This window comes from Mustela erminea, chromosome 1 (assembly GCF_009829155.1).
Source record: "Mustela erminea isolate mMusErm1 chromosome 1, mMusErm1.Pri, whole genome shotgun sequence".
NCBI lineage: Eukaryota > Metazoa > Chordata > Mammalia > Carnivora > Mustelidae > Mustela > Mustela erminea.
The window spans coordinates 127,609,854-127,634,069 of NC_045614.1; the positions used below are offsets into that span (position 1 = coordinate 127,609,854).

Consider the following 24,216-nt stretch of genomic DNA (forward strand, 5'->3'; position numbering starts at 1 on the left):
ATATAAAGGGAAAATGGATCTATTCCTTACACCATATACCAAGAAAAACACTTAACATTGATCAGAAAGTTAAATGTCAAGAATGATATACAAGTATTAAAAGAAACATGAAAAAATTCCTATAAAACTTGAAAATGGGAAATATATTTCTAATTATGACTCAAAATTTTTAAAAGTTAGAGGGAAAAAAGATTCATTTTATTACAAACAACAACAAACTTCAAATCATGGAGAATCTATAATCCAAAGATCCTCCTAATAAACCATATCCTCTGGGATTCACACTCTTGTGCTGCCCATCCTGCATGGAATCTGGGTTGATCCTACGACTTGCTTTATCCAATAGGATGTGGTGGAAATGATTTTACATCATTTTCAAGCCTTAGGAAGACCTGATGACTTCTGCTTCACAAAATCAGCAATCACCTAAAAAACCCAGTTATCCTGTTGGAGAAAAAGGCCATATAAGGGAGGGTGGAACTTTATCATCGGACTAACGTTCTTATAAGATGAGACATGAGAGAGCTTTCACACTCCTTCTGTCTGCCATGAGAGGATAAAAATGAGAGGAAGGTCATATGCAAATCAGAAAAGAGGGCTTTCCCCAGGAACCAAATTGGTCAGAACTTTAATGTTAGATTTCCCAGACTTCATAACTATAAAAATATTTTTTAAATCACCTCATTTGTAATATTCTGTTAGCAGTCCGAGTTGACTATTACAAGGAGAAAGAATCCACATGGAGGAACAATGAGGTGGCAGATGCATAAAAAGAGGTTATCTTCTCTATTCCCACCTAGCTGAGCGTCCAAAGAGCTCCAGCCCCAGCTATTATTATCTGAGAGGAAAGTCACTCAGCTGAATCCAGTTAATCCTCAGAATTATGAGAGAATAATAAATTGTTTTAAGAGTCTAAGCATTTGGATGGTTTCTCATACATAGACAATAACCAATCAGGTGGCAAACATGCTATAGACTTAAAAAGACAAATAACAAATTTTCCCAAATTAAGGTGAATGATTCACAACAAAAACTTAATATCATATATGTGTGTATATATATATATATACACACATGAACACAGAACTTCTAATATTAAAGAAGAAAAAGCCAACAACCTTATAGAAAAATGAGCTAAGGTTATTTATAGGAAAAAATGTAAAAGATCCCGATCCATTAAGGAAGGTGATAAAAATTTTCATAATAATAAAAATGAAATGAAATCCCCATTGATATAACATTTCCCACCAAAATTTTGATAACATAATCTTTTGATAAAGCTGTGAAGAAACAGGCATTCTATATATTTCCTGTGAGTAAGCAAAACGGCACAAGCCCACATGGAGAATTTTATAATATGTTGCAAAATTATATTTGTATTTACCCAATGACTCAGCAACTCTTCCATATGTTTGAAATGTTCCATATTGACAGTTTAAGTGATAGAATCAAAAGCTAAAATATCTCATATTCCAAAATGCCAGAGAATTACCCAACTTGGAATTTTTAAAAAAATATGAACATGATGGTTCTATATTTAAAGTACTGCTGTTATTCTGATCTAGTAATCTTAAATATCACAAAATTGGTAAAAGCAGTTTTCCACATAGGGTGTCTGGTGGCTCTGTCAGTTAAGCGTATGACTCTTGATTTCAGCTCAGATCTAGGTCTTAAGGTCATGAGTTTAAGCCCCGAATTAAGCTCCACGCTAGGCATGAAGCCTACTTAAAAAAAAAAAAAAGCTGTTTTCCATAAATTAGGGAAAATACCCATGTTAAAAAATAATCCCTGAAAAACAATCTTCGATATTAGATTTAGAAGGGTTGTCATTTCAAAGTGTCTTTACCCTCACTTCCAGATGGGAAAACTGTATCATGGGAAGACTGATATTCCCAAAGGCATAGAGCATTGTTATCAGCAGTGCAGGAGTTAGCATATGGATCTAACCACTCTCAGGGCAAGGTACCATCTGATGACAGTCAAATTAATGGTAAAGGATGGTGGGTAATCACACCCATTGTGATGGTATGTTAGGGCCACAGATCTGAAGAGTGATAACCCCCATAGGTGAAGCCATTTAGGTGAAAGTTTTGTTGTTGTTGTTTTTTTTTAGAGCAAGACAAAAACTTTAATTAACAAATTAAATAATTTTACATAGGCTATTCCATGCCAAAAAATGCCCAGAGCTAATGTTAATTTATTTTAGCAGTAAAAGATTTTACTTTATTTTAATAAGATGTGTTTTTGATACTGGGTTTCAAAGTTTTGACCACTTTTTACTAAGATTTATATGTCTGTGACCATTATTAGTGTTCATGATTTATATCTGAGATAAAAACACCAGAACATAAAATAATAAACCACAGAAGGGTATAATTTCTGACAAAAATCAAATAGATTACACCTAGATGCATACAATAGTAAAGATAGCATGAAACTATCATAGCTAGTGTCTTTCACATTAGAATTTCATGCACACACTCAACGTACACACACTTACACGTACACGCACTCACACATGCTTGTATTTAGAATATTTATCATGTAGGAAAAGAAGAGAAAGAAAATTCCAGGTCAAGAAAAAAGGAAAGGTATTACCAGAATCTAAACATTTTTGGCAGGCCATCTAAACAGAAAGTGAACTATATATCCAGAATGAATGAAACTCCATAGAAACACATAATCCTTCCCATTAGAAAGTAAAGTTGTACTTCAATTACCATATACATATTTACAAAACTTTCATTAACATCAATCCCATTAAACAGCCCAGAAGCTGATCCTGAGTGGATTTTTTTCCACTCAGGGTACTCCAAGGTTAGGTGTCCACATAACAATCCTACCCACCCTCTGCCTCATCATCAGAACCCTTTCTCTCTATTCTGTCAAAATAAAATAAAATAAAACATCATCTCCTACAATAGCATGCTCTAAATAGGTAGGATACTCTCCAGTGTTGCACAAAATAATCAATTGTGGTTCGGAAAGAAATGAGAATAACCACCAATATTTATCTTTATTCATTCTTTATCAATTTAAACCTTTATATATGTTTTATAATACACGTAATATGTTATTTGAAAACACATGCATGTCACTTACAAATAAAAAAATATTCTTAGTGGTACATGAATAATTTTTTCTTTTCTTTTTTTTTTTTTTTTAAGAGTTTTTTTATTGACAGAGATCACTAGTAGGCAGAGAGGCAGGCAGGGGGTGGGGGAAGCAGGCTTCGGGGCTCCATCCCAAAACTCTGGGATTATGACCTGAGCCGAAGGCGGAGGCTTAAATCACTTAGCTACCCAGGCGCCCCTGAATAATTTTTCCTTAATGAAGTGAAGGTGGGAGACCTCTATTCCCAGAGTCCTCCTCTTTGCCCCTTGTAGCTGGGCCTACTCATTTTTTTTTTTTTTTAAGATTTTACTTATTTATTTGAGAGAGAGAGAAAGAGCCCACAGGCAGGGAGAGCAACAGAGGAAGTAGGAGAGGCAAACTCCCTGCTGAGCAGGAGGCCAGACGTGGGGCTCAGTCCCAGGACGCTGGTATTATGACTGGAGCCAAGGGTAGATGCTTAACCAACTGAGCCACCCAGGCACATCTAGCTGGGCCCACTCATAACATGAACTGACTCTAGCTGGGGCCCTGCATCTTCCATCCTGCCAGCCTCAATGTCTCTGTTGTGGTTGAGGGCCTTCTGTATCATGCCCAAAACTTCAAGGTCCAGCAAACCTGCCATCCACAAAGACTTCAGGCTTAAACAGAGCTGGAGGGGGAATGGGGTTTATGTCTCATAAAGGCTCTTTCACATTAATTAATATTATTTCAATTACGTGGGGTTTTAAGGATTTTCATGTGTTATTTTGATAAGGTAACAAAAATTAATCAATATTAACATAACATTACTTGTATTGGAAATGGAGTCATAATTATAAACAGTTTTCATGAGTTTATTGGAAAATAACCTTTTCACAAGTATTTATTATATTTTATCAATGGCAGTATGTCCTAGAATTTTATTGAATAAAAAAATTTGATAATCAACTTACCTTTTTCATAATAATTTCCTGTCCATTCAAGACCACAGGTAAAACTTCTGTCCACAGAACTGCAAAGGCCACCATTTTTCAGGTACATTTAGTTCACAGTTTGGGCCATACATCGTTTGGGGGACATCCTACAGTAAAAATAAAATATACATATATTTACACATATGTATGTATACAGATATGTATACATATTGGTATGTATGCTTATATATACCAAACTGAATAAAAATATCACCTGAACAAAAGTTTTTCTCTGTTTCAGGTGGAGTAATCATATCTAATAGCAAAAGCATAAGAAAATATTCAAATAAAAACAACTACTCAAAAGTTACCATAAGGTAACAAGGACGACCATTTGTTTGTTTTCAATCACACTACGTACTTTTATTGTGCGTATAACTATGTGCTTGGTATACTTTGGGAACTGGAGATGGCCTAGTGAACAGAGGTCAATCCCAGATTGGCATAGGAGCATTTTATATATTTAATCTCAACGTTGATAAAGAAGACAGACAAGCAGCTTACTCCTTGATGACTTTGTGCTGAAATCTGAAAAGCAATTTAGCATATCATGGGTGACACAGAAAAACCACTGTGAAGAAGGGGGTAAGATGCAAGGGAGTAAAGCCAATGAGACATAGCGGGGAGCCTTCATCGTCAGGAGAAAATGAATGAACAATGGGAAGTGCCCCAATAGGAGAATAAGCCCTACTCACCTTTAGTTGGTTTTTCCATGAGGAATATGGGCCTAATAGAGCCAGCTAATATGATTTTTTTTTCCAGGAAATTCAAAATCTACTTTATATGAAATCATTTAATCTTTGAAAGTTGGCAACTAATTAAATTGCTTTATAGCACTGCGGAAGCCAAAACTGTATCAGCCAATTCAAACACATTTGTGGCTAGATTTGGCCAAAGGCCTGTCATTTATACTTTCTAGCTTATAGTATTTTTACATAATGATGTTTTCCACATGAATTATCTCATTTAATGCTCACAACTATCCCTCTGATGTGGGTAACAGTATTCTTATTTACACTTGAGAAAGCTGAAGCTTAGAGATTTAATTCTTTCTCAGGCTTAAGTAGCCAGGAAAGATAAAAACCAAGATTCCAGTCTAGAACTTCTGACTTCTCATCAACCTTTCTTTCTATTCCAGCTAGAGGAAGAGACATTAGAGACTTTTTTTCTTATTTTCCCAAAGACATTTAATACGTAACAGAGCTCGTATTTGAATTCAATCTGTATGACACTTTATTTTCTGCCTTTATTTGACTTAATATAAGTACCAAATGAAAGTTTTAAATTCAGTTTATTTAAAAGACCATTACAGCTGTACAGTTAATGGTGGAATCGCCACTAGATTTAAAATTTCAACCCACCAAAATAAAATAAAATAATAAAATACAATTTCAACCCATAAACCTCTCTGGAGTCCCACATCATGCTCTATTTTTTTCTCTTAACATTGGTTTAGTCCCTTTTAACATACATATAACTCACTTATTAATTACGTTCATTGTTACTCTCTTCTCCACTAGAAAGCACGACTGGGATATTATGTATTTTATCCATATGTTCCGTATGTTTAAAACAGGCAATGGCATTAAAAAAGTATTTTTGAGTTGAGTGGATAAATGACTGAATATATCCAGAAATAGTCCGTATCTAGTAAAGCATATAAATGTTTCTCTCTCTCACCCTTTAACCCTTCTTTACCCAAAAGGTTAATATAGATACATAATACTGTGAAATTTACTTCTTCTATAAGTAAAATTTCCCAAGATTTTTAAAATTAGTACATATAGTCCTGCATCATTGTTTTTTTATCAGCTGCATAGGACTTACTGCATCTCATAAGATTTATTTTACCACACCATTATTGATGAGCAAGTAAGTTGCTTAAAATATTTTGCCACTATGAGCAACACTGTAATGACCATCCTTATGGAAGTCTTTATCCATATATACCATTGTATCTGTGGGGTAAGTCATCAGAAAACTTTTTTAAAATAGAATAATATGGTTTCTAATTTGTGACGGATAGTATCAAATTTCCTTACAAAGAGATTTGCAAATTTAATAAGAAGGATTACCAATGTGCCATTTTCTTTTGTCAAACTAGTATGTTATAAAAATCTAAAGAGGGTTGTTGGGGAGTGGGGGTAAGGATAATGTGACTGGGTTATGGTCACTGGGAAGGGTATGTGCTATGGCGAGTGCAGTTAATTATGTAAGCCCAAGGATTCACAGACCTGTACCTACCCCTGAAGCAAATAATGCATTATATGTTAATTAAAAAAAAAAAAAAACTGAAGATGTTATATACATGCAACTTTAATTTGGATTTCTTACATTATGCATGGTGCTAATCATCTTTTCACAAGATCTATGGGCATCATAGATTCTTTTCTTTCTAATACGTAGTAACTCCTAGTTTATTAAAAAACTTGGTATTTTTTTCTTCCATTTAAAACAAATTTTATACTTTTTATATGTGTTTAATGCCTTGAAGAATTTTTTTTTTGTTTCTTTTAAGTCAAAACACAATTGATTATTTTTTTCTCTTTTATGGGTTCTGAATTGGTTCTGAATTTTTGTCAAGATTTATAATATGGCTTTCCAAAATAACTTTTAAAAATCCCAATGTATTTCTAGTACTTTTAGAGTTTTTGTCATTATCTCTAAGTACTTTATACACTTGGAAGTAATTTTGGTAAACCAAATTACTTTTACAAGAGTGACTTTTTGTCTAGTTCCTGGTCATTTGTCTTAACATAACTTATTAAATAATTCATATTTTCCTTCTGTTTTACTTTAGTCTTCCTCATTTTTACTTTATTTTTTTCACTTATTTTCATCACTTTTTATTTATTAACACAAATATTTTGGAATATAAATTTTCCTCTGTTTTCTGAATTAGCTCTACCTCATGGGATGTGAATGTCCTTACTACTGCTTTTAAATTTCTGAGATACTGGTTTTGTTTGCTCTTTTTGAGCCACTGATTATTTAAAAGGGAGATTTCAAAATGCTGATGCAGCACAATGTGGCTTTTTTTTCCCCCTGATAGGAAGTTAGTTTTGTTATTAGTTCTTATTTTACTACTTGTGATCATAGAATGCCATACATCATACTTTTTGGAATAGATTGACTTTTTTTTCAATTTTTGTGAATGTTTCATGGATATTTGAGAAATATAATTTTTATTTTAGGGAACAGAGTTTGGTTTACAACAATTAGATGTACCTTACTAATTATGTTCAAACTTCTACAAACTTATTTTTTCATGCATATGTGTATGCAGTTTTATGTGTATGTGTTAACATTAATGAATTAGTCTACTATTGATAAGCTCTTGCTGTCTATTTCTCTTTTTATTGCTTACAGCTTTTGCTTTATGAGTTTTAATACTGTTACTGCTTTTATACATATTCATTACACTTCAATCTTCACTGTCAATTTTATTCTCTATTATTATAAGTGTCCTTCCCAATAGTTCCTTGTTGCCATAAAATTTAACATTGTTTGATACTGATATCATGACCACTGTTTTATTTTTCTCACATGTGTTTTGTGTGGTTGTACCCATTTATTTACTATCATTTTATTTTGGAGTCTCTTTTTCTAAGCTAACATGGGTGCTATTTCCCGTTGCTTTAAAGACTTTCTTCTTTGGTCTTTAGAAGTTTAATGCAGATTTCTTTAAGTTTATCCTGTTTGTCATTCACACAGCTTCTTGAATCTGTAGGTTTATATTTTTTGTCATGTTTAGGAAATTCCAACCATTTTTACTTTAAATATTTTTCAGCCCTATTCTTTTCCTCCTCCCCTCTGGGATTTGGATGACAAGAAACAAAGTTAGATCTTTTTAATAGTTCCACAGGTCCAGGGTGTCTGGGTGGCTCAGTGGGTTAAAGCCTCTGCCTTTGGCTCAGATCCTGATCCCAGGGTCCTGGAATTGAGCCCCGCATTGGGCTCTCTGCTCAGCAGGGAGCCTGCTTCCCTTCCTCTCTCTGCCTGCCTCTCTGCCTACCTGTGATCTCTGTCTGTCAAATAAATAAATAAAATCTTTTAAAAAATTAAAAAAAAAAAAGTTCCACAGGTCCTTGAGGCCTGCTCTCTCCCTTTTTTGGTCATTTCTTTCCTTTCCCTGTCTATTGTTTAGATTGGGGAATTTCCTACTGTTTATCTTCAAATGCAGTGATCTGTCCCTCTGGCCTCTCCATTCTGCTATCAAGTCCATTCATTGAGTTAAGTTTGGCATATATTTTTTTTCTTTTTATTATTGAATTTTCCAATTCTCAAGTTTCAATTTAGTTCTTCCTTATGCTTCTTAGTCTTTGTTTTATTCTTATTCTATTTTTCTATCTTTCTACTTAATCTACCTTTTAAATTTGTGTCATGTATGGCCATAGTTGCTCACCAATTATTTTTACTTATAATGGCTTATTTAAAATTCTGATCAGATAGTTTTATAATCAGTATCATCTGAATATTAGTGTCTGTTGATTATTTTCTTGTTCAAGTTGAAATTTTCCTGGTTTTTGGTATGATAAATAGCTTTTTAATGAAACGTGGATATTTTGAATACTATCATACTATATTATACTATACTGAATACTATATTGAATACTATGATATAAGATTCTGGATCTCGTTTTAGCAAGTATCCTGTGATACTGTACTTGCAAGGAAAGAGGTTCATCAGATAGAGTTCTCTGCCCCAAGTGAAAGGGGGCATAAATGTGCCTTATTCCTGCCGTGCCAGTGTGAGGGTTCAGTCTTCCCATGGGATCTCTGTTGGCTCCTATCTGACAGAGGGGTAGAAGTGCCTCTTACGGCTTCACACTCCACCTCCACTGACACTGCACAGGGTAGATTTGTTGCTATTTGGTGGTTGTGAATGTCCTGACTGTCCACTGGATCTCCTGTAACATCACCTTGAAGAAAACAGTAGTATCTCAATACTATCTGATGGGGGTGGAAGTTCACAGTCTCCACACAGTTTCTACTGACATTGCCAGGGCAGGGGATACATTCCAGTGTGGCAGGGATGAAAGTCTCAGCCCTTTCTCCCACACCATCTTGGTGTAGGGCAGGGGTATCTCATGCATCCCCATGGAGTCTGAAGAATAGACTCTACCTGGTCTTTGCTAGTGGGGTTGGAGTCAAGGATAAAGTTTTATTCTTTAGTGTTTGACTGGAGTATTTACCTGCCATTGTCTAAGAGTTTTCTGTCTTGGTTGACTGTCCTTTTCCTTGTCTTTATTTAGAGAAAAATACTAAATACTACTTTATTTGGAGAAAAATATATACAGGCATATATAGGACTTTTTTTTTCTTTCATTTTTTTGTGTGCACCCATTGGTCTTCTGGGTTGCAGCTTCTCCACCATCTGGCCCAGGATATATGAATCAAAAATGGAAACCCAGGGATGTCACCATTCCTGTTCCCTAGGTCTCTGAAGTTCTTAGTGAGTCTGCCTTGATCTCTCCACATCAGAGATTTTTATGTTTATTCTAGATATAGTGACTAGAATTTTTACTCTTTAGAGGGAAGAACATGGAAAAATGTCTGTACTCTATCTTTCTCTAAGTTAAGTCTTATAATTTTATATAATCAATGGACTCTTCTTTAGAAAAAGAATATATTATTACATAGCATAATTAACTTCTTTATTTAGCATATATTGGCTCAGCAGCATGAGTAGGAATGGAATTAATATGATTCTTTCTCCAATTTTTCTCATTCCTCTCCTCCACCTGATTTTAGTTGGCTATGTTTTTAATCTTAAATTCTCAGTTCCTGCATTTTATTATTTTTTCTGATGAAATGCTTATTTTATTTTACTTCTTTTCTTTTCTTTTTTAATTAACATAAAATGTACTATTTGTTTCAGGAGTACAGGTCTTATCAGTCTTAAACAATTCACAACACTCACCATAGCACATACCCTCTCCAATGTCCATCACCTAGCTATCTCATCCCTCCCACACACAGCCCCCAGCAATCCTTAGTTTGTTTCCTGAGATTAAGAGTCTCTTATGGTTTGTCTCCCTCTCTAGTTTTGTCTTATTTCATTTTTCCCTTCCTTCACCTATGATCCTCTGTCTTGTTTCTCAAATTCTTCATATCAGTGAAATCATATGATCATATGATAATTGTCTTTGTCTGATTGACTTATTTCACTTAGCATAATACCTTCTAGTTCCATCCATATTGTTGCAAATGGCAAGATTTTATTTTTTCATGGCTGCATAATGTATGTATGTGCGTGTATATACATACACACACACACACACTCATACATACATTATTCTTTATCCATTCTTTATCCATTCATCTGTGGGTGGACATCTAGGCTCTTCCCATAGTTTGGTTATCGTAGACATTGCTGCTGTAAACATTGGGGTGCACATGCCCCTTCAGATCACTACATTTGTATTTTTGGGGTAAATACCCAGTAGTGCAATTGCTGGGTTGTAGGGTAGCTCTATTTTCAACTTTTTGAGGAACTTCCATACTATTTTCCAGAGTGGCTACACCAGCTTGCATTCCTACCAACAGTGTAGGAGGTTTCCCCTTTCATGCATTCTCACCAACATCTGTCATTCCCTGACTTGTTAATTTTAGCCATTCTGACTGGTGAGTGGTGGTATCTCACTGTGGTTTTGATGCATATCTCTGATGCTGAGTGATGTTGAGCACTTTTTCATGTGTCTGTTGGTCATTTGGATGTCTTCTTTGCAGAAATGTCTGTTCATGTCTTCTGCCCATGTCTTGGTTTGTTCTTTGGGTGTTGCGTCTGATAACTTCTTTATAGATTTTGGATACTAGCCCTTTATCTGATATGTCATTTGTAAATATCCTCTCCCATTCTGTCAGTTTTCTTCTGGTTTTGTTAACTGTTTCCTTTGCTGTGCAAAGCTTTTGACCTTGATGAAATCTCAATAGTTCATTTTCCCCTTGCCTTTGGCAATGTTTCTAGGAAGAAGTTGCTGTGGCTGAAGTCAAAGAGATTGTTGCCTGTGTTCTCCTCAAGGATTTTGATGAATTTCTGTCTCCCAATTAGTTCTTTCATCGATTTTGAGTCTATTTTTATGCATGGTGTAAGGAAATGGTCCAGTTTCATTCTTCTGCATGGGGCTGTCCAATTTTTCCAACAGCATTTGTTGAAGAGACTTTTTTCCAAATTGGATATTCTTTCCTGTTTTTTCAAAATTAGTTGACCATAGAGTTGAGGGCCCACTTCTGGGTTCTCTATTCTGTTTCATTGATCTATGTGCCTGTTTTTGTGCCTGTACCATACTGTCTTGGTGATCACAACTTTGTAATAGAGCTTGAAGTCCAGAATTGTGATGCAACTACCTTTCTTTCCTTTTTCAACATTCTTCTGGCTATTCAGGGTCTTTTCTGGTTCTGGTTCCATACAAATATTAGAATTCCTTGTTCCATTTCTGTGGAAAAAAAGTTGATGATATTTTGATAGGGATTGCATTAAATGTGTAGATTACTCTAAGTAGCATAGATATTTTCATAATATTTGTTCTTCCAATCCATGAGCATGGAACGTTTTTTTCATTTCTTGTGTCCTTCCCAATTTCTTTCATGAGTATTCTATAGTTTTCTGAGTGCAGATTCTTTGCCTCTTTGGTTAGATTTATTCCTAGGTATCTTATGGTTTTGGTGCAATCATAAATGGGATCAACTCCTTAATTTCTCTTTCATCTTCCTCATTGTTAGTGTATAGAAATGCAACTAATTTCTGTGCATTGATTTTATATCTTGCTACTTTACTGAATTATATGAGTTCTGGCAGTTTTGGGGTGGAGTCTTTTGGGATTTCCATATAAAGTATCATATCACCAGCAAAGAGTGAGAGTTTGACTTCTTCTTCACCAGTTTTTGTGCCTTTTATTTCTTTTTGCTGTCTTATTGCCAAGGCTAGGACTTCTAGTACTATGTTGAATAGCAGTGGTAATAGAGGAAATCTCTGCCATGTTCCTGATATTAGGGGAAAAGCTCTCAGTTTTTCCCCATTGAGAGTGATATTTGTTGTGGGTTTTTCATGCGTGACTTTTATGATATTGAAGTATGTACCCTCTATCTCTACACTGTGAAGAGTTTTAATCAAGAAAGGATGCTATACTTTGTCAAATGTTTTTTCTGCATCTATTGAGAGTATCATACGGTTCTTGTTCTTTCTTTTATTAATGTATCACATTGATTGATTTGCAGATGTTGAACCAAACTTGCTGCCAGAAATAAATTCCACTTGGTCGTGGTGAATAATCCTTTTAATGTACTGTTGGATCCCATTGGCTAGTATTTTGGTAAGAATTTTTGCATCCATGTTCATCAGAGCTATTGGTCTGTAATTCTCCTTTTTGATGGGCTTTTTGTCTGGCTTTAGGATCAAGGTAATTCTGGACTCATAAAATGAGTTTGGAAGTATTCCTTCCTTTTCTATTTTGGGGAAGAGTTTCAGAATAGGTATTAATTCTTCTTTAAATGTTAAAATTCCCCCTGGGAAGCCATCTAGCCCTGGGCTCTTATTTGTTGGGAGATTTTTTTATTATTGCTTCAATTTCCTTACTGGTTATGGGTCTGTTCAGGTTTTCTATTTCTTCCTGGTTCAGTTTTGGTAGTTTATATGTCTCTAGGAATGCATCCATTTCTTCCAGATTGTCTAATTCGCTGGCATATAGTTGCTTATAATATGTTCTTATAATTGTTTGTATATTTCTTCAGTATTGGTTGTGATATCTCCTCTTTCATTCATGATTTTATTAATGTGGGTCCATTCTCTTTCTTTTTTGATAAGTCTGGCCAGGTGGTTATCAGTCTTTTTAATTCTTTCAAAGAACCAGTTCCTAGTTTTGTCAATCTGTTCTACTGTTCTTTTGATTTCTATTTCATTTATTTCTGCTCTGATCTTTATGATTTCTCTTCTCCTGCTGGGTTTAGGCTTTATTCATTGTTCTTTCTCCAGCTCCTTTAGGTGTATGGTTAGGTTGTGTATTTGAGACCTTTCTTGTTTCTTGAGAAAAGTTTGTATTGCTATATAGTTTCCTTTCAGGACTGCCTTTGCTGCATCCCAAAGATTTTGAACAGTTGTGTTTTCATTTTTATTTGTTTCCATGAATTTTTAAAATTCTTTAATTTCCTGGTTGACCCATTCATTCTTTAGTAGGATGCTCTTTAGCCTCCATATTTGAGTTCTTTCCAACTTTTCTCTTGTGATTGAGTTCTAGCTTCAGAGCATTGTGGTCTGAAAATATGCAGGGAATGATCCCAAACTTTTGGTACCAGTTGAGACCTGATTTGTGACCCAGAATGTGATCTATTCTGGAGAATGTTCCATGTGCACTAGAGAAGAATGTGTATTCTGTTGCATTGGGAGGAATGTTCTGAATATATCTGTGATGTACATCTGGTCCAGCATGTCATTTAAACCTTTTATTTCCTTGTTGATCTTTCACTTAGATGATCTGTCCATTCCAGTGAGGGAGGTGGTAAAGTCCCCTACTATTACTATATTATTGTCAATGACTTTGTTATTAATTGGCTTATATAATTGGCTGCTCCTATGTTAGGGGCATAGATATTTAAATTTGTTATAGCTTCTTGTTGGATAGATCCTTTAAGATCCTTTAAGTATGATATAGTGCTCTTCCTCATCTCTTATTATAGTCTTTGGTTTAAAATCTAATTTGTTTGATATATGGATTGTCATCCCAGCTTTCTTTTGATGTCCATTAGCATGGTAAATTGTTTTACACCCCCTCACTTTAAATCTGGAGGTGTCTTTGGGTCTAAAATAAGTCTCTTGCAGACAGCATATCAATGGGTCTTATTTTTTTATTCAATCTGATACCCTGTGTCTTTTGATTGGGGCATTTAGCCCATTTACATTCAGGTTATCTATTGAAAGATATGAATGTAGTGCCATTGTGTTGCCTGTAAGGTGACTGTTACTGTATATTGTCTCTGTTCCTTTCCGGTCTGTAACTTTAAGGCTCTCTCTTTGCTTAGAGGATGGCTTTCAATATTTGGTTTGGTGTTCACAAATTCTTTATTTTTTGTTTGTCCTGGATTTTTTTTTTTTATCTCTCCTTCTATTTTCAATGACAGTCTGCCCGAATATAGTATTCTTGGCTGCATATTTTTCTCATTTAGTGCTCTGAATATATCATGCCAGTCCTGGTCTGCCAGGTCTCTGTGGATAGGTCTGCTGACAATCTAATATTTCTATTTTCGTAGGTTACATACCTCTTTTCCCGAGCTTCTTTCAGGATTTTCTCTTTGTCTCTGAGACTTGTAAATTTTACTATTAGAAGACAGGGTGTTGACCTTTTTTTATTGATTTTGAGGTGGATTCTCCGTGCCTCCTGGATTTTGATGCTTGTCTCCTTCCCCAAATTCAGGAAGTTCTCCATTATAACTTGCTCCAGTATACCTTCTGCCCCCCTCTCTCTCTTCTTCTAGGATCCCAATTATTCTAATATTGTTTTATCTTATGGTATCACTTACCTCTGGAATTATCCCCTCATGATCCAGTAGTTGTTTTTCTCTCTTTTTCTCAGCTTCTTTATTCTCCATTATTGGATCTTCTATATCACTAATTCTCTCTTCTGCCTCATTTATCCTAGCAGTTAGAGCCTCTATTTTTTATTGCACCTCATAAATAGCCTTTTTGATTTCAACTTGGTTGTATTTTCGTTCTTTTATTTCTCCATAAAGGATTCTCTTTTAACTCCTATGCTTTTTTCAAGCCCAGCTACTATCTTTACAATTGTCATTCTGAACTCTAGTTCCGATATCTTACTAATGGCTATATTGATTAGGTCCCTGGCAGATGGTACTGTCTCTTGGGTTTTCTTTCTTTCTTTTTTTGTGAGTTTTTCCATTTTGTCATTTTGTCCAGAGAAGACTAGATGAATGAGAGAACAAAATGCTAAAAGGTAATAATGATCCCAGAAAAAATATATGATAAACAAATCAGAAGAGATCCAAAACCAGGGGGAAAATGAAAAAAGAAAAAAGAATATGAGCAGGATGGTGACTAGAACAGAGCCACACACTAGACTCTGGGTGTGTTTTGGTCTTAGAAGAAACTGCCTCCCAAAATTTTAGAGAAAGAAGAATATATATATATATATATATATATATATATATATATATATACACACACACACAAAAATAGGGGTAAATATGATGAAGGGATGGAATGTGATGGTAGAGACAAAAATTTTTAAAGATTTTTAAAAAAATAAATTGATAAAATGAGAAATTGGTTGAAAAAAGAAAGAAAAAAATGAAATGTAAAAATGTAAAAAAAGAGAGAGAATGTAATCGGGCAGGAAACTAGAACAAAGCCATATACTACATTTAAGGTATATTTTAGTCTATTAGAAGAAACTGTATTCCAACATTTTAAAGGAAAGAAAAGCTCCTACACCCAGTTCTAGCATTTTAAATTCCAACATTTACCTTTATACACTTAAATATGCTTATTGACTTGTCATATTTAAACAATACCTTTTGACACAGATCTGTCCCTCCCATTCACAACTTCTAATGAAGAAATAAGATCAGTATACTCAACATCCTCCATCTTCTTTCCTTTTAGTTTATGCCCATTTTGATAAACTGTCAAAATTGGTATAATATTAAATATTTATATATTTATCATATCATGTGGCCATAATTCCCACATTTGTTTTAAACTTAGCCCAAATAAAAATAGATTGAATATCTACTAATAGTCTTCTTACCAGAGATCTTCCATTTATTACTTGATTGCTCAAATTTATCTTCTACAGTTTCTTCAGAAATATTTTATGGCTATTATATCCTCAGTAACTTTTATTATTAAAAATATTTGTTTTCGGGGCGCCTGGGTGGCTCAGTGGGTTAAAGCCTCTGCCTTCGGCTCGAGTCATGATCTCAGGATCCTGGGATCGAGCCCCACATCAGGCTCTCTGCTCAGGGGGGAGCCTGTTTCCCTCTCACTCTCTGCCTGCCTCTCTGCCTACTTGTGATCTCTGTCTGTCAAATAAATAAATAAACTCTTTAAAAAAAAAAAAAAAGACTTAAAAAATATTTATTTTCAGTCATACTATACTTGAATAACAGTTTAACTGTGTATAACACACTTGAGTCATATTTTTTCCCAAAAACTCCATAGGCATTGATTAACCACATGCTAGCAATGGTTTTGATTATTGCTGTGAGGCATGAGGCCAGACTGATTTTCCCCTCTCTTCATATAAGATCTCCCTTTTTTTTTTTCTTTTATCCCCAGTGGACTTCCCCTTGCTTATGATCAATCTTCACTAGAGTTTCTGGGAATAGAATGTATTCAGTCTGTAGCATCAAATCTTCTTTCATTTCAGAGAAACAAAATCTTGAATATTATACTCGGATATCTTCTTTTCCATTTATATATTTGTCTCTCTATTTTTTCCATTTCTTTGTTTCTACTTTCCTCAAGCTTATTCTCCATTTACCTGGCTGTCACATAAGCAGATTCAATCCTCTATTACCTGTGTTCAATATGGTCTTCATTTATATGATGTGAGGTTTTAATTTCCATTTCCACTTCTTTCTGAGCTCTGCCAGCTTACTTTTTCATTTCCCTTTGTTGTCTTTTCATTTATTCCATGAACCCTTGTATCTCAGCATCATACTCACAAGTTGTAGAGAACACTTTTTCATTACGTCCCTCGAATTCTTGGAAAAAATTCTGGTTAATATTACCGTGTGCTCCCTAGCAAAACTTTTCTGCTTTATGTCCATCTGCATTTTGTTTTTTTATTCTTTTTCTCCTTCACCCTTCTTAAAGAATTTTCACTAAAAAGGTACCCAAAGCTTTGAATAATTTCATATATTGTTTCCAAAATGAGAGGAGGGTTTTTTGGGGGTCTTTTTATGCATCAAGTTTTTGTTTTTGCTTTCATTTTCTTGTATTGGGTTAGTTTTCTGTGCACATTATTTGGGGGGAGAGTAGTATGAATCTGGGCTAGAAAAATTATTTCAGCTAGTTGGAAGCCTCCTGGGGCTAGAGTAAAACTCCATATGACACACAGTTTTGGGGTATATGTATGTGGGCTTCTTAGCTCCTTTTGGCTGCAAGGTTGCTTATTGCCCACAGATAACCCTCTATTCTAGTGCAGAGTTGAAAATATGATGGTTCTGTGCACTTCCTGGTTTTATCCTGGTTTTTTTTTTTTTCTGCAATTCTGCAATGTCCAGTGGGATTCAAGGTAGCTCTTGCAGCATACTCATGCAACCAACTCTTCTCTTTTAACCAGGTTTTGCCCTTCTGTGTGTGCAATGGAGAAGTGGTTCTCCATATGTCATTTCACTGAACTTGAGAGTTCTTCTATTATGATTATTGTTGAGAAAATAATGAATAATATGATTAAGGACAAGAAAGTTTTATAGTTTTAAACAAAAATCATGTTTTCCATTCTGTCTCTCATTTTTCTTACAGCTTTCACTAGGCTTCTGAAAGTTGAAGAAAATATAAAACTTTTCAGTTTTTATAATTAGACATCCCTAACACACAATTTTAGGCAGCTTTACAAAAGTTAACCAAAGTTATTTCAGAATTTGCTCCTACTCAAGAGTATACAAAAATTATTCTTTTTGTTTTCAATTCTTGTTTGCCCTCCAGTAGGCTATTTCCTATATGACTATACAAGAGTGTGTACTTTCATGTTATTAAAGCCACATTTAAAAAGAAAGTGTTATAAACAATGCCCATTTTATTATATTCCCTGGCACCAACCTGCTTTCATAGTGTAGCTTAGTTAGTGCCTTGACAGACAAGGTGACCCTGCATTCATTGTTACCTTGCTGATATCTGGCTCCCATTTGTCCAGGTGGACATTGGCACCCTCCAGTCACTGGGTCACACTGTCCTGAGACACAGGAACACTGCTGGACACGGTCCTGCCCATAGTGATTCACAGGACAAACTGCAGGAAGGAGCAAAACAAAACCATATTTTTCTTATTAAAATGTTTTGCCAGTCAAGACTTTAAAAACCTTGTAAATACACGACCCTTTCTTTTAATCAAATAGGTTTCCTTGTCTTGCCTTCACTTTAGTTTTCAACTTAAAAGGTTACTTTGAAAAAACAAAACAAAAAAAGGAACTGTTCAAATTGTTGCTTACTTAGTGCAATTTTGGTTGACATCAGGAATTCCAACCAAATATCTAGTGTCAAACACTTAACATATATGATATAAATGACTCTTACAAACTCAGTCTTGCTGCCTTAGCAAATGTGTGTGTGTGTGCTTGTTTGCCTGTATGTGTGTGTCATAATCTTGAGTATGTTTCCTCTTAAAGTCCACTCTAGAATCTCAGTTTACACTTCAGTGCACCGACACAGAATCCATTATGCTCATTTCTCCAAATACCATTTATGTATTTAACTTGTTTTTAAATTTATTCTTTATTAAAATCAACAAATTTGTTAAATTACCCTTTTTAATTAATTATATTAATTAATATAAGTCATATTTTAATTAATTAATGTATTAACACATTTATTAATTTATCTTTTGCAACTTTATTCCACAAATTCATTGAGATACTTATCAAGATACAGATAACACTCAAAGGTAAAACAAATGCCTGTGAGAATCAAGTGAAGAAAAAATATAGTTACAATGTAGACATAAATGAATATCACAATCCTTTGAACTTGTAAGAGGTGGACTGCAAATTGGCTCTGATCTACCTTGCTGTCTAAACAAAGAAGAAGTACTCAGGTATAAGATCACAGCTTTCTGAAGACAAAAATACTCCCAATATTCAGAGAAATCAAAACTCTTAAAGATGCTTTGGCCTGAGGAAATAAAGAAATTCTCTCAATGATTTTCTTTGAGGAACAAAGGGGTCAGTTAGAACCTTCCTAAGGAGATGTTTATGGGTTGGCCTTAACTCAAAGACAACTTGGCTGTGGGGCCTCAGAGGCAGTATTCACTAAGTTTCAATTTTCCATTACATGGAGCCAGGACTTTGTCCTACTTGTCTTTTGTCTTCAGAACATCAGGGTACTGAGGTAGGTTAATTAAAATTACCCTCAAACAAAGAAGACAGAGCAACTACCTGCCTGGGCAAAATAAACATTTGGATGTCTTTACCACCTAGAAACTTGGTGCCCTGCCTGACCACCAATTTTGTTATCATTCTTCCAAAGGAAAGAATCTTAAGTTTGCAATTACAGCACTTCTTTCATGAAAGTTCTATTGATAGGGCTTTTATTCTTTTAATTCTAAAGTATAAAATACAGAATAGTACACAAAAAACATAAATGTGCAGCTCAGTAAAACATCACAAGTGAATACCCTCAAGAACAACAAATAGGTTGAAGAACACAATATTGCCAGAACTACCTTGTCATCATGTACTCGCCTATGCATTGCTCCTCTAGCCTCCCTAAAAATTATGATCTTGCAAATTATCCAGATACTTAGAAAATGGCAGATCTGATAGGATCAAAATGTATTTGCTAAGAATATCTCTATGGTGCCTAAGATAGTGCATTCTTAAGGGATCTTTAATTTATACCTTGTCCCTTAAACTTTATGTAAATAGTTGTCTTTGTGATAGGTAGTTAAGTCTTTAAATTTTAGGGAACTGGTTAATTTTTGGTAAGTAGGGGAACTACTTAATTTTGAGCTGGATATTGCTGAGGATAAATGAAATTGTGAGACTTGAACCAATGAGTTTGACATTGTGTACACAGGCATTGTGTACCAGACCACTCTTACCTTATGGAACAGATTTTCTAATCCTGACTTGAGGTTAGCATTGCTGGGATATGAGAGATTATGACCAAAGGGTTCTCTTTGGCTATCTTCACTACTTCAGCTCTCAGTCAAACTCCTCACGAAAGCACTCTTCAACCTAGAATGTAGGTCTGTTGGTGTTTGCTGTTACCGCAGTAAATTATTAAGTAATAATTGCAACAACATTGAACTCTGTAAGTACAGTTCTTAAAAACTCTACTTTAGCATATCTATTTCATAATTGGTAGAGTGACTTACTTTGACTGCAGTCAGCCCCAGTGAAGCCAGGAGGGTAGTAACAGGTGCCAATCACAGTGTCACAGCTGCTGCCATTAAGGCACTTGCACATCCTTTGGCAATTAAAACCTTAAGTGCCTTTTGGGCATCCTGTTGAAGGAGAACAAAACCATATGTGATACTGTAACTTAAAGCATCACTGTTTAAATTCATACCCATAGACATGTTGCTAACTCACATTCCAAATACTGTTCTTTGGTATTTTCAGTTACCTTCAAGCTAGTATTCAAGGCATAGATTTATCTGAAGAGATGAGATGATATAGATAGATGCCTTAGTAATATGGTTGGGGGCAAAATGTTCCTGATGCTGCTCATTAGTAAGATACAGGAAACTTAACTCAGAGTTTCTTTGGAAATCTGCCCACTTTTAGAGAGTGCTCAGAATAGGTGACAATTTGCCAAAGTTACCTCATTCCAGCCTAGATGAATTTATTATTTTGATTAATGCTTAAGTGTCATAGTTCATCTTGTCTGGAATGGTCTGGCTTTAATACAAGTAAGAATTCAAAAATGGCATGAACCATCAAGAAAGAATCTTCATTTTCTGTTAGTTTCTCACTTTCCTATCCATAGACTTATGGTCTACTATGATACCTGTGTAACAAACAGATAAATAGCCAGAACTTAAGATAAAAGGAGAGGAAACAAGACAAAGAGCAAGCTGAGACCACATTATTTGTGCAATGATTGAAAGACTGGGGGTGTTTATTCAGGAGAAAAGAGAGCTCGGAAGACAGAAATGTCTTCAAACATGAGAAGGTAGTCCTGTGGAAAAGAAGAAAGGCAGATTTTATCTCAATAAAGAAATACTTTCTAAAAGAGCTGTCCAAGATTGGAATAAGCTTTTTTCAGGAGGCATGATTACTCATCTCTGTAGGAGTTCAGAGACAGGATAAGTATACAGGAGAGAAAATATAGAGGATATTCAAGTTGATTAACTTTGAAGCACTTCCATCTGTGACATTCTCTTATTCTATGAAATGCCTGATACTTTCAAGTCTTAAAATTATAAAAGTTTGAGTTTCAAGAGACCTCATGTCCATCTGGTTCAATTCTTATTTTAAGATGATGAAGTTGAGGACCACAGAGTGAAGTGACTTGGAATATAGCACAAAATTCTGTCACCTGTTAGAGATAACCATCTTTATCCTTGCCACATATTTAAATATGAGGGCTGTAAGAAATTTTGAAAAGACTGTGATTTGAAACCTATATACTTCACTTATTAATATTGTAGCTTTAACTCCTTTCTTTGAATTTCTGGTTCTTAATTCCCAAAGGGTATTATAATAAAATCATGGCCCTGTGGTGGTGACTAGAGTGAACAAGTACATCACCAAACTAAGCTCCCATGTCAGTGGTGGCCATTATTTTCATGAATGATGGCAGTATCAATGCTAGGCATGCAGCAAAACCCTTTTCCTACCTGCTTGATATGAGCCAAAGTGTTAGGCATTTGCCTTAAGTTCTTCCTCTTGGAAAATCTTTTCATTTGGAAATATAACTCTAAAAGTGACCAAACTATACCAGATGGTACTAGTTTTCTTCCTTTTATCTTGTGTTTTTATGTAAGAATCAGACAGTAAGGAACATTTTTTAAGAGTATTTCACAGGTACTATGTTTTAGAGGTAACAGCAAAGAATGGATCTTACTGAGATTCAGATTGTTTATAATCCCCACACATGTCTTATCCTAAATTCCCGAGTTTCCACCTTGAGTCTCAAATCCAAAAAATGGCTGCTTCTTTCTTTCAGTTTTAAAATAAAGTTCTTCATAGTGAAGATGGAAAGCCAAACACTACAGTTTTTCGTACCAAATGTTATTTCTGTGCTGTAGTTGTTGTATTTCTTTATTCCTCTCTATTAAAAATGATGGCTTCACTTTACAGTCTCTTCTGTCATTCTCTCTTCCCAAGGAATGTCAGTTCCCATAGCTCATTGTCCCTTCTTTGGTATATAACATTCATTGGTCCTCCTAAGAACTTCTTTTTTCTTTCACAAAAATTCAATAGAGCATACCTAAAAACAAAATTAGTGATTAAAAAAGTCTCCATCCCTTCCTCTTCTCCTATTCACCAAGATATAAAATGCTTTCATGTCCATTTGGGTCAGAGTTGTAGAATGCAAATTTTTATAATTTTTTTTTATTCTCGTTACTATGTGTGAAGCTTAAGACAAATGTCTGCTTGACATTAGAGAAAATACACATAAAGCAAACTGGAGGTACGGAGTCTGAAACAATGAAGTCTTGTGTGTACTGCTGCAATGTTGCTTCCCAAAGGAGGTTAAATTAATAAGAGTTGATTAGTACAGAAAATTCTGTAGTTACATTGCTATGAAATGAAAACTGCCATGAATTTCTGTGCAAATAAGAAAAAGAGAAACACCTAATAATGTGAAATTCATATACTTATTAATGAGGAAAATATCAAACTATGGATATAATCATAGATATAAAAAACTAGCATCTCAGTTTAAATGGAAAAATGGTTGTGTGTAATTACTTGATAAATTTAAGTAACTGATACATATATATTTATATTATCTTTGTCATTTATAGGTCATATATTTTGGGGGGATCACTTCCATGTGTCTTTCTTGGGAGACATAATTTCCCTTTGACATATACTCATTTTGCAAACTATCTTAGTGATGGCTTCATGTTGGATAGAATCATCCTTCATTGTTCCTTCTTTGTACACAGAAAACAAAAGTCACATGAATATTAGGCTTCAACTATATTATCCTTTTGAAATTGGGACACTGAATAGATAAAATTTATCTACTAATAAGTATGTCATCTATTGAAAGACAATGTGTGTATAACCTCTTACCCTCAAAACTTACTAAATTTACATCAAGAGTACAATGTATGTTTACAAAAGTGCCCATAACTTTTCCCCCAATAATAAGTTATTTACTGACAATTCCACTTTCTCTTATAATTCTGTAGCAATGTGCAAGTTTGACTTCTAGAATCATGTGCACATCCTTTGCTCAAACATTCCCTATATTCAACAAGAGAACACACGCTCGAGACATAATGATTCCACTTGGCTTAAATGAAGTTAGTTCTCCCAGACTCTTTTCCAAGTATTTGACCAGGCCACTCACATATCCTAGCGACTCTCACACAGTTTTATTTTATTCTTAAAAAGAGATGCTAAGGTTTGGTCTGTCTGAATTCTTACTACTATGAGAAAGAGCACTAAAGGCAAGCTTCTATCAACACTTTGATGTCTTCCTCCTGGCACAGGTGTACTATTCTATGGCCTGTGCTTCTCCAAGCATTCTATACTAAGGGTGTTCCTATAAAAATTGTCAAAAGAACTGCCCTTGATTTTTAGAGGACCCCAAAGCCTTAAGTGTTCTCAAAGAGAGTTATTACAGTGGGTATTACCATTTGGAGAAATAAAAGATTTCCAGGGTATGGAGTTACTTTGTAATTTCTCATTGGTCATAAAATACATAGTATGATAAGTCTCTATCTACTGAGCAGTTTGTTTTTCCCCACATGCCGTCCAAAGGCTGAGACCAAACTGCCCATTATAAATTATGGACAAGTGGTGAGATCCCACTACAAGTTTGTCTGCTTCCTCTGACCTCTGCCGAGAGAAAATTTTGAATCTCTACTCAAACTCGAGAACATGAAAGCCCAGTTGTTTCTGGCCACTGAAACTTTTGTTTTTGAGCCAGCCACACCTTTTATGGATATTTTCTTGAACCCTTCTTCATAGTTCTGTAATGACGGTGGATGTTGCCAAGGAAACTTTGCTGCAACTCCCAACCACGTGTTGCCTGGAGCTAAGCCAATCTGACTAGTCAGGGAGTCGCTCGCTGCTGCAGCCTTGATTTTACAAGGTAGAGCTCCCCTCCTTCAGCCCAAGGTAGCTTGCCTTCTGACGTGCAAGCCCTACCAGCTCTATGTAACTTGGTTTTTAGTTTTGTTTTAAAGACTTATTTTTTTATTTGAGAGAAAGAACAAGCATGTGAGAGGGGACAGAGGGAGAGGGAGAGAGAGAATCTCAAGCAGACTGACTGAGTGCAGAGCCCCACCTC

The 24,216-nt window shown here is 35.0% G+C and overlaps 1 protein-coding gene across 6 annotated transcripts in view; it reads right to left on the reverse strand.

Annotated features, from left to right (window-relative positions):
- Window positions 1-3,522: 3,522 nt before the first annotated feature.
- Window positions 3,523-24,216, reverse strand: part of LOC116589965 (multiple epidermal growth factor-like domains protein 6) — an 83,672-nt gene continuing 62,978 nt past the window's right edge. For 3 of the 6 annotated variants that reach the window (XM_032341709.1, XM_032341706.1, XM_032341704.1), the window contains 5 exons: window positions 20,117-20,245; window positions 17,909-18,034; window positions 4,572-4,595; window positions 4,429-4,481; window positions 3,523-4,174 (listed from right to left, as the gene is read on the reverse strand). In XM_032341709.1, the coding sequence (XP_032197600.1) occupies window positions 4,073-4,174; window positions 4,429-4,481; window positions 4,572-4,595; window positions 17,909-18,034; window positions 20,117-20,207 (396 nt within the window). In that variant the 5' untranslated portion in view covers window positions 20,208-20,245 and the 3' untranslated portion in view covers window positions 3,523-4,072. Of the gene's footprint in view, window positions 4,175-4,428; window positions 4,482-4,571; window positions 4,596-17,908; window positions 18,035-20,116; window positions 20,246-21,971; window positions 22,177-24,216 lie in introns of those variants that run through there. The other 3 variants (XR_004285480.1, XR_004285473.1, XM_032341696.1) reach the window with 2 other exon arrangements.